The following is a 13027-nucleotide window of genomic DNA, read 5'->3' as shown; positions in this document are numbered from 1 at the left end:
TTTTGCAGGTCATTGCAAGTGTGTTGAGGAACTTGTCCTGGCGAGCGGATGTAAACAGTAAAAAGACTTTAAGAGAAGTTGGAAGTGTGAAAGCATTGATGGAATGTGCTTTAGAAGTTAAGAAGGTATCCTGTATAAATGACTGAGATAAATTTTAGAGATTGCATTTAGTTTACACAAAACATAAATATTGTTGTCATTTTGGTAAAAGCAGTTGCTTGATATTTGGGGTGGTTTAGGTAACTTGCTTTGAAGAAGAGAGTTGCTTTGGAGTTAACATGGCAGCAGACCACAATGTAGCAATGACATCTCGAAACTACTAGTATTTCTGTAATTTTATTTATGAGGGTTGACAGCTTTTGCTCTTCGGTACCATGAGCTGTGCTCTTGCAATAGCCTTTTTTACAATTCTGCAGTTTAATAAAACGTCTTCTGAGTTAATGAATAGATAACTACCACGTCTGTAATTTTCCAGAGATAATTTTTGCTATCCAGACACGATTATGTTCCATCCGAGATTCCCTTGCCAGTTAGTCTTCAAGCCGTTTTTACCATTATGGCAGCTAACAAGTGTTGTGTCACGTGTTTCTGAAAACTTTAGGGCAAGCAATACCAAATCCATAGCTGAAGGAAGGAGAGAAGTGAACAAAAGCACTTATGTGTGCACTGCATCAGCATCTAGTTTACCAGCCCAGAAAGCAGAAATTGGAACACACATAACTCCTTGAAACAACTTACGTATTTCTGAGAGCTTGTGATCCATAGTTGAAAAGTTCTCTAATTGTGCCATTTTGTTATTTTCCTAGGAATCCACCCTAAAAAGTGTTCTGAGTGCCTTATGGAATTTGTCAGCACATTGTACTGAGAACAAAGCTGATATATGTGCTGTTGATGGTGCTCTTGCCTTTCTAGTCGGCACACTGACATACCGGAGCCAAACAAACACCTTAGCCATCATAGAAAGTGGAGGAGGAATATTAAGAAATGTTTCTAGCTTAATTGCTACTAATGAGGACCATAGGTGAGTATACTTTTTCTGAAAATCTTCAGCAGTTCTACATGTATATTTAGTAACAATTTCTATGACTCAGTCTTAATATGAATGCATTTATTAAGTATACTAATTAAGTACAGTTAATTGTTATTGCACTTGATAAGGCAAGTATTTCACTTACATAATGGTGAACTGTACTAAAAGCTAACTATTCATATTTGTAATAGGATTTGATTAGCATTCAGATGAAAGCTAGAGGAAACAAGAGACAAATTTTCACTGCAGAATTCATGATTATCCTTTCTAAGGGCAAAACTTGCCTTTAGCATAATAGGTTTTTGTTTTGCTTTGTCTCTGAGCCTTTTGAAATGCCGCTTACTTTGTTTTCAATTACTCAACACCAGGCAAATCTTGCGAGAGAACAGCTGCTTACAAACCTTGTTACAACACTTGAAGTCACACAGTTTGACAATAGTCAGCAATGCATGTGGGACCCTGTGGAATCTTTCTGCACGAAATGCGAAGGATCAGGAGGCGCTGTGGGACATGGGAGCAGTCAGCATGCTGAAAAATCTCATTCACTCAAAACACAAAATGATAGCCATGGGTAGTGCTGCAGCTCTGAGAAACCTTATGGCAAACAGGCCAGCAAAATATAAGGATGCCAACATTATGTCTCCAGGATCAAGCTTACCATCTCTTCACGTCAGAAAACAAAAGGCACTGGAAGCAGAATTAGATGCCCAGCATTTATCAGAGACTTTTGACAACATTGATAATTTGAGCCCAAAAGCATCTCACCGTAGTAAGCAGAGACATAAGCAAAATATATACAGCGAGTACGTCTTGGACTCCAGTCGGCATGATGATAGTATATGCAGGTCAGAGAGTTTTAACGCTGGTAATATGACAGTACTTTCGCCATATTTAAATACTACAGTATTGCCTGGCTCCTCCTCTTCCAGTAGAGGAAACGTAGAAAATTCTCGATCTGAAAAAGACAGAAGTCTTGATAGGGATCGAGCGGCAGGATTAAATACCTATCATCCAGCTGCAGAGAATACTGGGAACTCCTCTAAGAGAATGGGAATGCCGATTTCTACTGCTGCAGCTCAGATCGCCAAAGTTATGGAAGAAGTAACAAGCATGCACATTCCACAAGAAGAAAGAAGTTCTGGTTCCACTTCTGAAATGCACTGTTTGACAGAGGACAGAAACGCCCCTAGGAGATCAGCCAGTGCCCATACTCACTCAAATACGTACTTTCCTAAATCTGAGAGTTCAAACAGGACATGTCCTGTGCCTTACACAAAAATGGAATACAAGAGAGCTTCAAATGATAGTTTAAATAGCGTCAGCAGCAGCGATGGCTATGGTAAAAGAGGCCAAATGAAACCTTCCATTGAATCTTACTCCGAAGATGATGAAAGTAAGTTTTGTAGTTATGGTCAATATCCAGCTGACTTGGCGCATAAGATTCACAGTGCAAATCATATGGATGACAATGACGGAGAGCTAGACACTCCTATTAATTATAGTCTTAAATACTCAGATGAACAGTTAAATTCTGGAAGGCAAAGCCCCTCTCAGAATGAGCGATGGGCAAGGCCTAAGCATATAGTAGATGATGAAATGAAACAAAATGAACAAAGGCAGTCAAGGAGCCAAAATGCAACCTACCCTGTGTACAGTGAAAGTGGAGATGATAAACACATGAAATATCAGTCACCTTTTGGACAGCAAGAGTGTGTTTCTTCCTTTAGATCAAGAGGATCCAATGGTTCAGATCAGAACAGAGTAGGCTCAACTGTAGGAATGAATCAGAAAGTAAACCAGTCCTTGTGCCAAGTTGATGATTATGATGATGATAAGCCAACCAACTATAGTGAACGTTATTCTGAGGAGGAACAACACGAAGAGGAAGACAGACCAACTAATTATAGCATAAAGTACAATGAAGAGGAACATCATGTTGATCAGCCTATTGATTATAGTTTAAAATACTCAACAGAGGTTCCTCCTCCTTCTCAGAAGCCATCTTTTACTTTTTCAAAGACTTCTTCAGTGCAGAGCACTAAGACTGACCATATTTCCTCAAGCAGTGGGAACACATCAGCCCCCTCAGCTGTTTCAAAGAGACAGAATCAGCTTCATCCAAATTCCGCACAGAACAGAGGTGGTCACGCACAAAAGGCTGCCTCCTGTAAAACTCCCTCTATTAATCAGGAAACGATACAGACTTACTGTGTGGAAGATACCCCGATATGTTTTTCAAGGTGTAGCTCTTTGTCGTCTTTGTCATCAGCTGAAGATGAAATAGGGCGTGATCAAGCCGCACGTGTGACAGATGCCAATAACACACTGCAGATCGCTGAACTAAAAGAAAACGGTGGGGCTTTGTCTGCAGAAGGGGCAGTGAGTGAAATCACATCAACATCACAACACATCAGAACCAAACCCGGTAGACTTCAAACGTCTAGTTTGTCTCCTTCTGATTCCTCTAGACATAAAGCTGTTGAATTTTCTTCAGGTGCCAAATCTCCCTCAAAGAGTGGTGCACAGACTCCTAAAAGCCCGCCAGAACATTATGTGCAGGAAACGCCACTCATGTTCAGCAGATGTACTTCTGTAAGTTCCCTGGACAGTTTTGAAAGCCGTTCGATTGCTAGTTCAGTTCAGAGTGAGCCTTGCAGTGGAATGGTAAGTGGTATTATAAGTCCCAGTGACCTTCCAGACAGCCCAGGACAAACAATGCCTCCAAGCAGGAGTAAAACGCCACCCCCTGCTCAAGGAGTTCAAGTAAAAAGAGATGTAGCTAAAGGTAAAGCACCTAGTGCGGAAAAGAGGGAGCCTGGTCCCAGACAGGCAGCTGTTAATGCAGCTGTTCAAAGAGTTCAGGTACTGCCAGATGCTGATACGCTGTTGCATTTTGCCACGGAAAGCACACCAGATGGGTTTTCTTGCTCTTCCAGCCTGAGTGCTCTGAGTCTTGATGAGCCGTTTATACAGAAAGATGTAGAGTTAAGAATAATGCCTCCGGTTCATGAAAATGAACATGGAAATGAAGCAGAACCTGAACAGTCAGATGATACAAAGGATAACCAAGAGAAGAAAGCGGAGAAGCCTACTGAAGCAGAAAAAGACATTCTGGATGATTCTGATGACGATGATGATATTGAAATCCTGGAAGCATGTATTATTTCTGCAATGCCAACAAAGTCTTCACGTAAAGCCAAAAAGCCTTCTCAAGCATCTGCTCCGAAAATGCCTCCTCCTGTAGCCAGAAAGCCTAGCCAGTTGCCAGTTTACAAACTTTTGCCTTCACAAAGCAGATTGCAGTCCCAAAAGCATGTGAGTTTTACACCGGGAGATGACATGCCACGGGTATATTGTGTTGAGGGTACACCAATAAATTTTTCAACAGCTACGTCTCTGAGCGATCTCACAATAGAATCGCCCCCGAGTGAGTTGGCCAATGTGGACAGTGTGGGTGCGGGACCGGAGTCGGGGGAATTTGAAAAGCGAGACACCATTCCTACGGAAGGCAGAAGTACCGATGACTGTCAGAGAGCAAAAAACTCAACTGTGACTCCCCCAAGCCTGGATGATGACAAAACTGAAGAGGGTGATATTCTGGCTGAGTGCATTAACTCAGCTATGCCAAAAGGAAAAAGCCACAAACCTTTCAGAGTGAAGAAGATAATGGATCAAATTCAACAAGCATCTTCATCTCTAAGTAATAAAAACCAACCAGAAGGTGAGAAAAAGAAGCCAACATCACCAGTAAAGCCTGTTCCCCAAAGTACTGAATACAGAGCGCGTATAAGAAAAACCACAGAGTCTAAAGGCAATATTAATAATGAAAGAAGCTATCCAGAGAACAGAGACGCAAAGAAACAGAATATTAAAAATAATGCAAGAGATTTTAATGACAAATTGCCAAATAATGAAGAGCGTGTAAGAGGAAGCTTCGCGTTTGATTCCCCTCATCATTACACACCTATTGAGGGAACTCCTTACTGTTTCTCACGGAACGACTCCCTGAGTTCTTTAGATTTTGATGATGATGATGATGTTGACCTTTCAAGGGAGAAGGCAGAATTAAGAAAAGGAAAAGAAGCAAAGGAAACAGAAACTAAAGATTGTGCTAATCCAGAACAGTCTTCAAATCAGCAACCAAGTAACAGGACACAAATTTGTCAAAAACACCCAACAGGCAGAAGCCAGCCTAAAACTTTCTCTCAGTCAACTAAAGATATTCCAGACAGAGGAGCAGCTACTGATGAGAAAATGCAGAATTTTGCTATTGAAAACACACCTGTCTGTTTTTCTCGCAATTCGTCTCTTAGTTCCCTCAGTGATATTGATCAAGAAAACAATAACAACAAAGAAGAAGAACCTGCAAAACGTACTGAGGCTCCTGACTCACAGATGGAATCAAACAGACCACAGACTTCTGGTTATGCACCTAAATCGTTTCATGTTGAAGATACTCCTGTATGTTTCTCTCGAAACAGCTCTCTGAGTTCTCTTAGTATTGACTCAGAAGATGATCTTTTGCAGGAATGCATTAGTTCTGCTATGCCTAAAAAGAAAAAACCCTCAAGAATAAAGAGTGAAAGTGAAAAAAGTAATTCCAGAAATGCAGGTGGTATGTTGGCAGAAGATTTAACCCTGGATTTGAGAGAGATACAGAGGCCGGATTCAGAACATGGTTTCTCACCTGACTCAGAGAGCTTTGATTGGAAAGCTATACAGGAAGGTGCAAATTCTATAGTTAGTAGCTTGCATCAAGCTGCAGCTGCTGCATCGCTGTCTAGACAAGCTTCATCAGACTCTGATTCTATCCTTTCATTAAAATCTGGTATTTCTCTAGGGTCACCGTTTCATCTTACCCCAGACCAGGAAGAAAAACCTTTCACTAGTAATAAAGGTCCAAGAATTCTTAAGCCAGGAGAGAAGAGTACACTGGAGTCCAAAAAAGTAGAATCTGAAAGTAGGGGAATCAAAGGAGGGAAGAAAGTGTATAAAAGTATAATTACAGGAAAAGCTCGCTCCAATTCAGAAGTTTCAAGCCAGTTGAAGCAACCACAACAGACAAGCGTGCCTTCAATTTCACGTGGTAGGACAATGATCCATATTCCAGGAGTTCGAAATAGTTCTTCAAGTACTAGTCCTGTTTCCAAAAAAGGTCCCCCACTCAAAAACACGAACTCCAAGAGTCCCAGTGAAGGCCAAAGTCTGACTAGCTCTCCAAGAGGAGTCAAGTCAACAGTGAAACCTGAGCCAGCTCCTGTAACTAGGCAACCATCAGGGCTGAACCAGAGTGGATCAAGTAAAGGACCTTCTAGATCAGGATCTAGAGATTCCACTCCTTCTAGACCTCAACAGCAGCCATTAAGTAGGCCTCTGCAGTCTCCGGGCCGAAACTCAATTTCTCCAGGAAGAAATGGTATAAGTCCTCCCAACAAACTGTCTCAGTTGCCAAGGACATCATCTCCCAGCACAGCTTCAACTAAGTCTTCAAGTTCAGGTAGAATGTCATATACATCACCAGGCAGGCAGATGAGCCAGCAGAACCTTACAAAGCAAACTGCCTTACCTAAGAATACCAGTAGCATTCCACGAAGCGAGTCTGCTTCAAAAGGGTTAAACCAAGCTCTCAGCAGTGGTGGATCAAACAAAAAGACTGAACTTTCCAGAATGTCATCCACAAAATCTAGCGGAAGTGAATCCGACAGATCCGAGAGACCTGTTCTCGTTCGTCAGTCAACTTTTATTAAAGAAGCTCCGAGCCCAACTCTAAGACGGAAATTAGAAGAGTCAGCCTCATTTGAATCTCTGTCTCCTTCCAGGCCGGATTCTCCCACAAGGTCCCAACTACAGACCCCAGTTTTAAGTCCATCTCTTCCCGATATGTCGTTATCCACTCATTCAACTGCCCAGACTAGTGGTTGGCGAAAATTACCCCCTAATCTGAGCCCTTCCGTTGAATATGATGGGAGACCAGCAAAACGTCATGATATAGCTCGTTCTCATTCTGAGAGTCCATCTAGATTGCCGATCAACAGATCAGGAACATGGAAGCGTGAGCATAGTAAGCATTCCTCGTCACTTCCTCGTGTAAGCACTTGGCGAAGAACTGGAAGTTCCTCCTCAATTCTGTCAGCTTCTTCAGAATCCAGTGAAAAGGCAAAAAGTGAAGATGAGAAGCAACATGGAAGTTCTCTTTCTGGACACAAGCAAAGTAAAGAAAGCCAAGCACCAACAAAAGGTACTTGGCGAAAAATAAAAGAAAACGAAATTCCTCAGATAATGAATGATCCTCAGCATTCTTCCTCGGGGGCCACAAATGGCGCTGATTCCAAAACTCTCATCTATCAGATGGCACCAGCTGTCTCTAAGACAGAGGACGTGTGGGTGAGGATAGAGGACTGCCCCATTAACAATCCTCGATCTGGAAGGTCCCCGACTGGAAATACTCCCCCTGTTATTGACAGTGTTTCAGAGAAAGGGGGTGCAAATGGTAAAGATTCTAAAGAGATTCAGGAAAAACAAACCCCAGGGAACGGAGGTGTTCCTGTTCGTACCATAGGTTTAGAAAACCGTCTGAACTCTTTCTTTCAGATAGACAGTCCAGACAAGAAAGGCAATGAAACAAAGCCTCTGCAGAATAATCCTGTTCCTGCACCAGAAAGTAATGAAAGTACTGTCAGCGAGCGTACACCATTCAGTTCCAGTAGCTCAAGCAAACATAGCTCCCCCATTGGGGCTGTTGCGGCAAGGGTGACGCCTTTCAACTACAATCCAAGCCGCAGGAAGAGTAGTGTGGACAATAGTTCTGCTCGGCCGTCACAGATACCGACGCCAGTGAATAACAGCACGAAGAAACGTGACTCCAAGTCTGAAAATCCAGAGTCCAGTGGAAGTCAGAGTCCGAAACGTCACTCTGGCTCTTACCTGGTAACTTCTGTTTAAGTGCAACAAAAATTAAATAAAACTGATGTACTGCAGCTACTTAGCAACTTAGTTTCGAAAGAAACTAAAAAAATTGGGGATTGAACTTTTTGTTGTTGTTATTTGTTGTAAATAGGTTTGATTCTTGTTAGAGGGTCCTTGTTCTGGAAGCCATATTTGATAGTATACTTTGTCTTCACTAGTAATATTTTGGAGGAATACCTAATTGACCGTTTGGAATAAAATTGCTAACGCAAGTATATTTGTACAGTATGTTTAACATGTATTTAATTAGCATCCCATCCCATAATCCTTTAAATACTGCTTGTCGTTGAAATCATGGAACATTGCAGGTAGAGTTGATACAGTCATATTACTTTATCAGTCATTCCTAGACTACAGACTGACTAAACTACATCAGGGAAGAATTGGTATTATTTATGCAAAAAAGTATACTCAGTTTTAGTATTTGTGAGTCCATCTAACCCAATAATTAATCATGTGGCTGTGAAATTCACAGTAATATGGTTTCTGCTGAACAAGCTTTCCCAGCCTGCTTTTCTGCATGAATGGAACTGATGGTTCATTTTCTGAAGTAATGATTAACATTTCTGTGGTCACATAATGTGCATAGATAGTTATGGTGTAACAATTTACACTTTGTGCTCTGCAAAAAGAAAAAAAAAAATAAGGAAAACTGTGTAACTGTAAAACCTTGAACAAAATTATTTTACCTGAATTAGATTCTATCTTAAAGTAGCTAGACTTTTTTTGCTATGCTGTAACTTGTTGTATATTCTGGTATTTGAGGTGAGATGGCTGCTCTTTTATTAATGAGATATGGGGGATGTCTCAACAGAGACTAAAATGAACATTTCAGAATAAATTATTACTATATGTAATTTGTGTGTGTTACTTCTGCATTACATAAAAATACAGTATTTTATTTTGAGATGTCACCATATGATTTTTGTATAATGCACTTATGCATAAGGCCTGATCCAGCAGAATCTTGCACCTCCATTATTTGTTCTTCCTTACCACTGACAAATGGCTGTCGTAGGATGCTTATAACAGTTGCAGGATCAGACCCTAGGTCTTCTGTAATATATTTGTAATTGAGACAGTTTCACACATCTCAGGTGCATAACAAGGCTAAAAGCAGGGTATTTCCAGTAGCCAAACAGTATAATTGTTCTCATGACTGCAAGCCTGAAACAATTCTGTATGTATAAAAATATTTGTAAAACAAAAGGTTTTTTTTTTAATTGAGGGAAATTAGAATGTGAAATAGTGACTGTAAGAGGAAATTTTAATTCTACTTTAAATCTTCATGTGTTTTTTTTTTTAATTTATTTTTTAAAAATTATGAAGGGGAAAATATTGCAAGAATCCCATGGCAGCAAATTTGTTACCATAGAGAAAAACGACTTTATACACAAACCAAGACATTTGCTGCCTCTCAGCCTTTTTGATCCAAATATGGTTTATGCTAGAACAATGCTGAAAAGACAGATCTGTGCTTTAAAAATATAAATCTGGTCTGAATTTAAATGAAAATTAGTTTAAAGTAGAAACATGAGAGAAGAGAACATTAACCATTCTGTACATGATCGAACAAACTATGAAACGGTATGTCAGTTGTATCTCAACTAGACTGTTCTAAAGCTAGAATTCTAAATAATTGATACTCAGATTCAAAATGCCCTGATTTCAGGAAGCCCCGAAATAGAGCCATTTATATCTTTATGGTAGCTTTAACACAGTTGCAGAGTGTATCACATCTGTGGCTTTTGTACTTCATCTGGTACTGAAACAAGTCCATTATGACCTTGAATTCATCAAAAGACGTGCCCTGTTTATGAACAGAACTGAGATACCATCAGCAGACAGAAGTCAACTTAGATGAAGTTGAAAGCCAATACTAAAAACACCTGTTCAGCAGAAATGGTATCTTACTTGCTCTTTTGTTCTTAGTTTCCTGTCAGATTTGCTGAGAGACGTGCCATGTTTCTGCATCACCTGGTGAATCTGTTAGCAAGCAGCGCTCCTCGTGTTAGCATTTGAAATATTTTGCGTATAGTATCTTCACAAAATGTTAAATATTAATATATTAGCATCCTTTTAAAGATTACGTAGAGACAGAGATTGTGATATGCTCAAAGTCAGGGCTTCCCATTAGAGTGGAACACAGAACTCCATCCTTGAGTTTAAAATGCAAGAGCACTTTTCCTACAAATGATGTGATACCTTCTTTGGGCAGGGCTTTTAACTACTAATGTGAAGATACACCACGTAATCCAAGATAGTTATTTAACACCGGCTTTCCATCTATGTCCTGTCAATTTAGGAATTTAAAGGTAAAGTCAGTCTCAGTAAAGAAGTCCTGATTTCCATTTTGTAACTGTGGGAATCGGAAGAAGATTAGTTGAAACAATAAATAATTGTATGCATATCAAACACCAGAATGTCTTCGAAAATTGTAGTGGCTTCTCTAGATAGTCTTGGAGGTACTTCATGATCGTTATAATTGGGAAGTTTCTCTTAATATCCTCATAACTAACCTATATTTGTAGTACAGACAGATGAGAGAAACTTTCCAACTATAAGGGTAGTGATACACTAAAATATGCTTCCCATGGGAGTTTTAAAATTTCCATTATACAAGCTTTAAGAGGAGGTTTATGAAACATCTGATAGGGATGGACTATAGTATATTTTATATTGCCTGTGTGCAGGGATGGGCTTAGGTGATCTTTTGAAATCCCTTCCAGATCTACATTTCTCTGAATCTTTATCTAAAATACTTAGTATCCACTAAGAGCCTTTTAGAATATTTAAGGACATCCATGACGTTTGATTTAAGTTACTGATGAGGACACAGAGTTATATTCTAGGCTTAAGTATAAAAACAGGTCCCAGAAATAGAAAATCAAAAAAGTGAAAATCACTGTAGTAAGTATATTTGATCTTGGATTTTGGAAACGATGTCTAGATTCATTATAGACAGATTTTATTTATACTGCTAAGGATTTACTCTGTTCCTTAGTTTTATTTTTATGAAGTTGCCACAGCAGGTAAGATGACATTGTTTATGTCAAGGCAAAACAAAGAAGAGCAAGGAGCTAAGGAAACCAAGACTCATGTTACTGTTCTTCTGGGATGCACTGCCTTTCTTTCTACAGATTTGGTAGAACTTTTGTGACTTGTGCTCAGACCTTTAGTTGTCCTAGAATTAGCTTACCATGTCCAGAACGTACCAAACTTGTACTTAAAAATCAGTTTCTACTGAAAATACAGTCGTAGAGCTCATTTCAGACTGACTTACAGCTTTGTCCTCTTGATGTGAAAAGCAGAAAAGTGACCTCCCCACCAGGTCTAATTAGTTCACTTTTTAAAAATGTACATTCATCCATTCCAGTTTCTTGCAGTGTGCCACAGTTGAGGTTATTGCTCAGTTTCTGTGAAAGCTCTTGCGACTAAATACTGCAAACTCTTAAGGGGAGCTAATCTGTTTCTATTTTTCATGTGCAGTTCTCTATCAGAATGTTTTCCCCTGAAAGCTTAAAGATAGTTCCCAAAACTTTGACGGAGATGTCAGCTTGAAAACCGAAAGCCTTGCCTGGGTTTCCTGATAAGATTGGAATATCGTTTCAAGTGCGATTTGGCTGCAGAACATGAGTGTAGTTCATGCTATAAACTTCAGTAAGCAATAGTGTTCTTCAACACAGACTATTATCTTTGATGGCTTTGGGAAGTTAGTTGTTGTGTCTTGGGTAAAGAGAGAGGGACAATTTTGGAGAGACTCAGCTGTATTGTCCCAGAGATGTACTTTTATATCTTCCCCAGTAAATTGCATAAGCTGCACAGGAGACAACGTTTTGTCCACAAATTGATGATGTTTTATTTTGAAAGTATACCAGTAGACCACGGAACTGCAAAATGATAATCGTCTGATAATCTGACCGCTGAATTCTTTGTTGGTCACTTTGGAGGGCTTCCTAACTGTCCGTCCCCCCATAACAGAAATTGAGATTACCAAGAAGGTAACAGTGTATTAGCTTCTTTATTCTTAAGGGTAAAGATCTGTATTATTTCTAGGATCAACAGCATGCACTGTTGGAATAAGTTTTCTTCTGCCATCCGTGCTCTTGGCTGTGAATCCTGGCACTCGTATGGGAGTGCCACTCAGAACTGATGGGAGGAGCAGGATTAGTGCTGCATTTAGTATGCTGTGTTTGCTCAGTGCAGAGTTGGTGAAGCGCTGCCTGAGCCAGCAGAAAAGAAAATCAAACAGCGAGGGCCGGGAGAAAGAGGTTGGATTAGTTTCCTTTATGGGGGGGTCGGATCACGCCATTACAGGCAGTTTTAAGCTGGTATGCCAAGTTTCAGGCCTGTTTCTCACCCTTCTCGGGACAGCAAAAGTAAATTAAAGTTGTGGGTTTTTTTTTTTACCTTTGACAGTTTTTCAGTCTAAACAACTGCCTAAGTGGCCCCTAGCACTTTGAATTTAAATACATTATGTTCAGGTAAGTCCTTTATCTTGGAAATTCTGATAACTAACTTCAGAAGTATTACATCAGTCTAGTCTTTGCTTGTGGAAAATAAATATTTCTTCATCAAAAATACCCAAAGAACAAATTTTTTTACCACATGTAAACTTCTAGGTGACAGTTTTTAAATTTGCAGTATTAAATTCAATGCAGTAAATACTTACATAAAAAAATAATATTGCAACTAGTTGTTTTCTGAAGAGGCTTGAAGAGGGAGAGAACATATCTCTTGCCTTATGAAGACAGTACTATGTGTCTAAGGATGCTCTGGAAAATGTTTAGGTGGACTCTTCCAAACTCTTTTATTCTCTTGTAAACTAGATGCCTCCCAGACTGCCTTTTCTTACTGCATTTTCAAATAGTGTGAACAGCCACTAGAGTGTCGCTAACAATCATGTGCAGACTTCCACCTAAACATAACTTCCATGTATCTACTGTAATGCCTTGCAAAGTCTCGTCCACCTGTCTGACAGCTTTGTTCTTGATCAGATGTGTGATCTGGATGAAGCTGTGAATTGGAAGT

The 13027-nt window shown here is 39.8% G+C and overlaps 1 protein-coding gene across 2 annotated transcripts in view; it reads left to right on the top strand.

Annotated features, from left to right (window-relative positions):
• The window catches only part of APC (APC regulator of Wnt signaling pathway), a 107244-nt gene extending 98368 nt beyond the window's left edge, over window positions 1-8876 (top strand). For both annotated transcript variants that reach the window (XM_086630018.1, XM_086630017.1), the window contains exons 14-16: window positions 9-125; window positions 807-1021; window positions 1399-8876. In XM_086630018.1, coding sequence (XP_086486144.1) covers window positions 9-125; window positions 807-1021; window positions 1399-7972 — 6906 coding nt within the window. In that variant the 3' untranslated portion in view covers window positions 7973-8876. The remainder of the gene's footprint in view (window positions 1-8; window positions 126-806; window positions 1022-1398) is intronic.
• The last annotated feature ends 4151 nt before the right edge of the window (window positions 8877-13027 follow it).

The sequence above is a fragment of the Tauraco erythrolophus genome, chromosome Z, assembly GCF_009769465.1.
Source record: "Tauraco erythrolophus isolate bTauEry1 chromosome Z, bTauEry1.pri, whole genome shotgun sequence".
Classification (NCBI taxonomy): domain Eukaryota; kingdom Metazoa; phylum Chordata; class Aves; order Musophagiformes; family Musophagidae; genus Tauraco; species Tauraco erythrolophus.
Note: the sequence above shows the minus strand (reverse complement) of the source record. Positions and strands in the feature narration are given on the sequence as shown.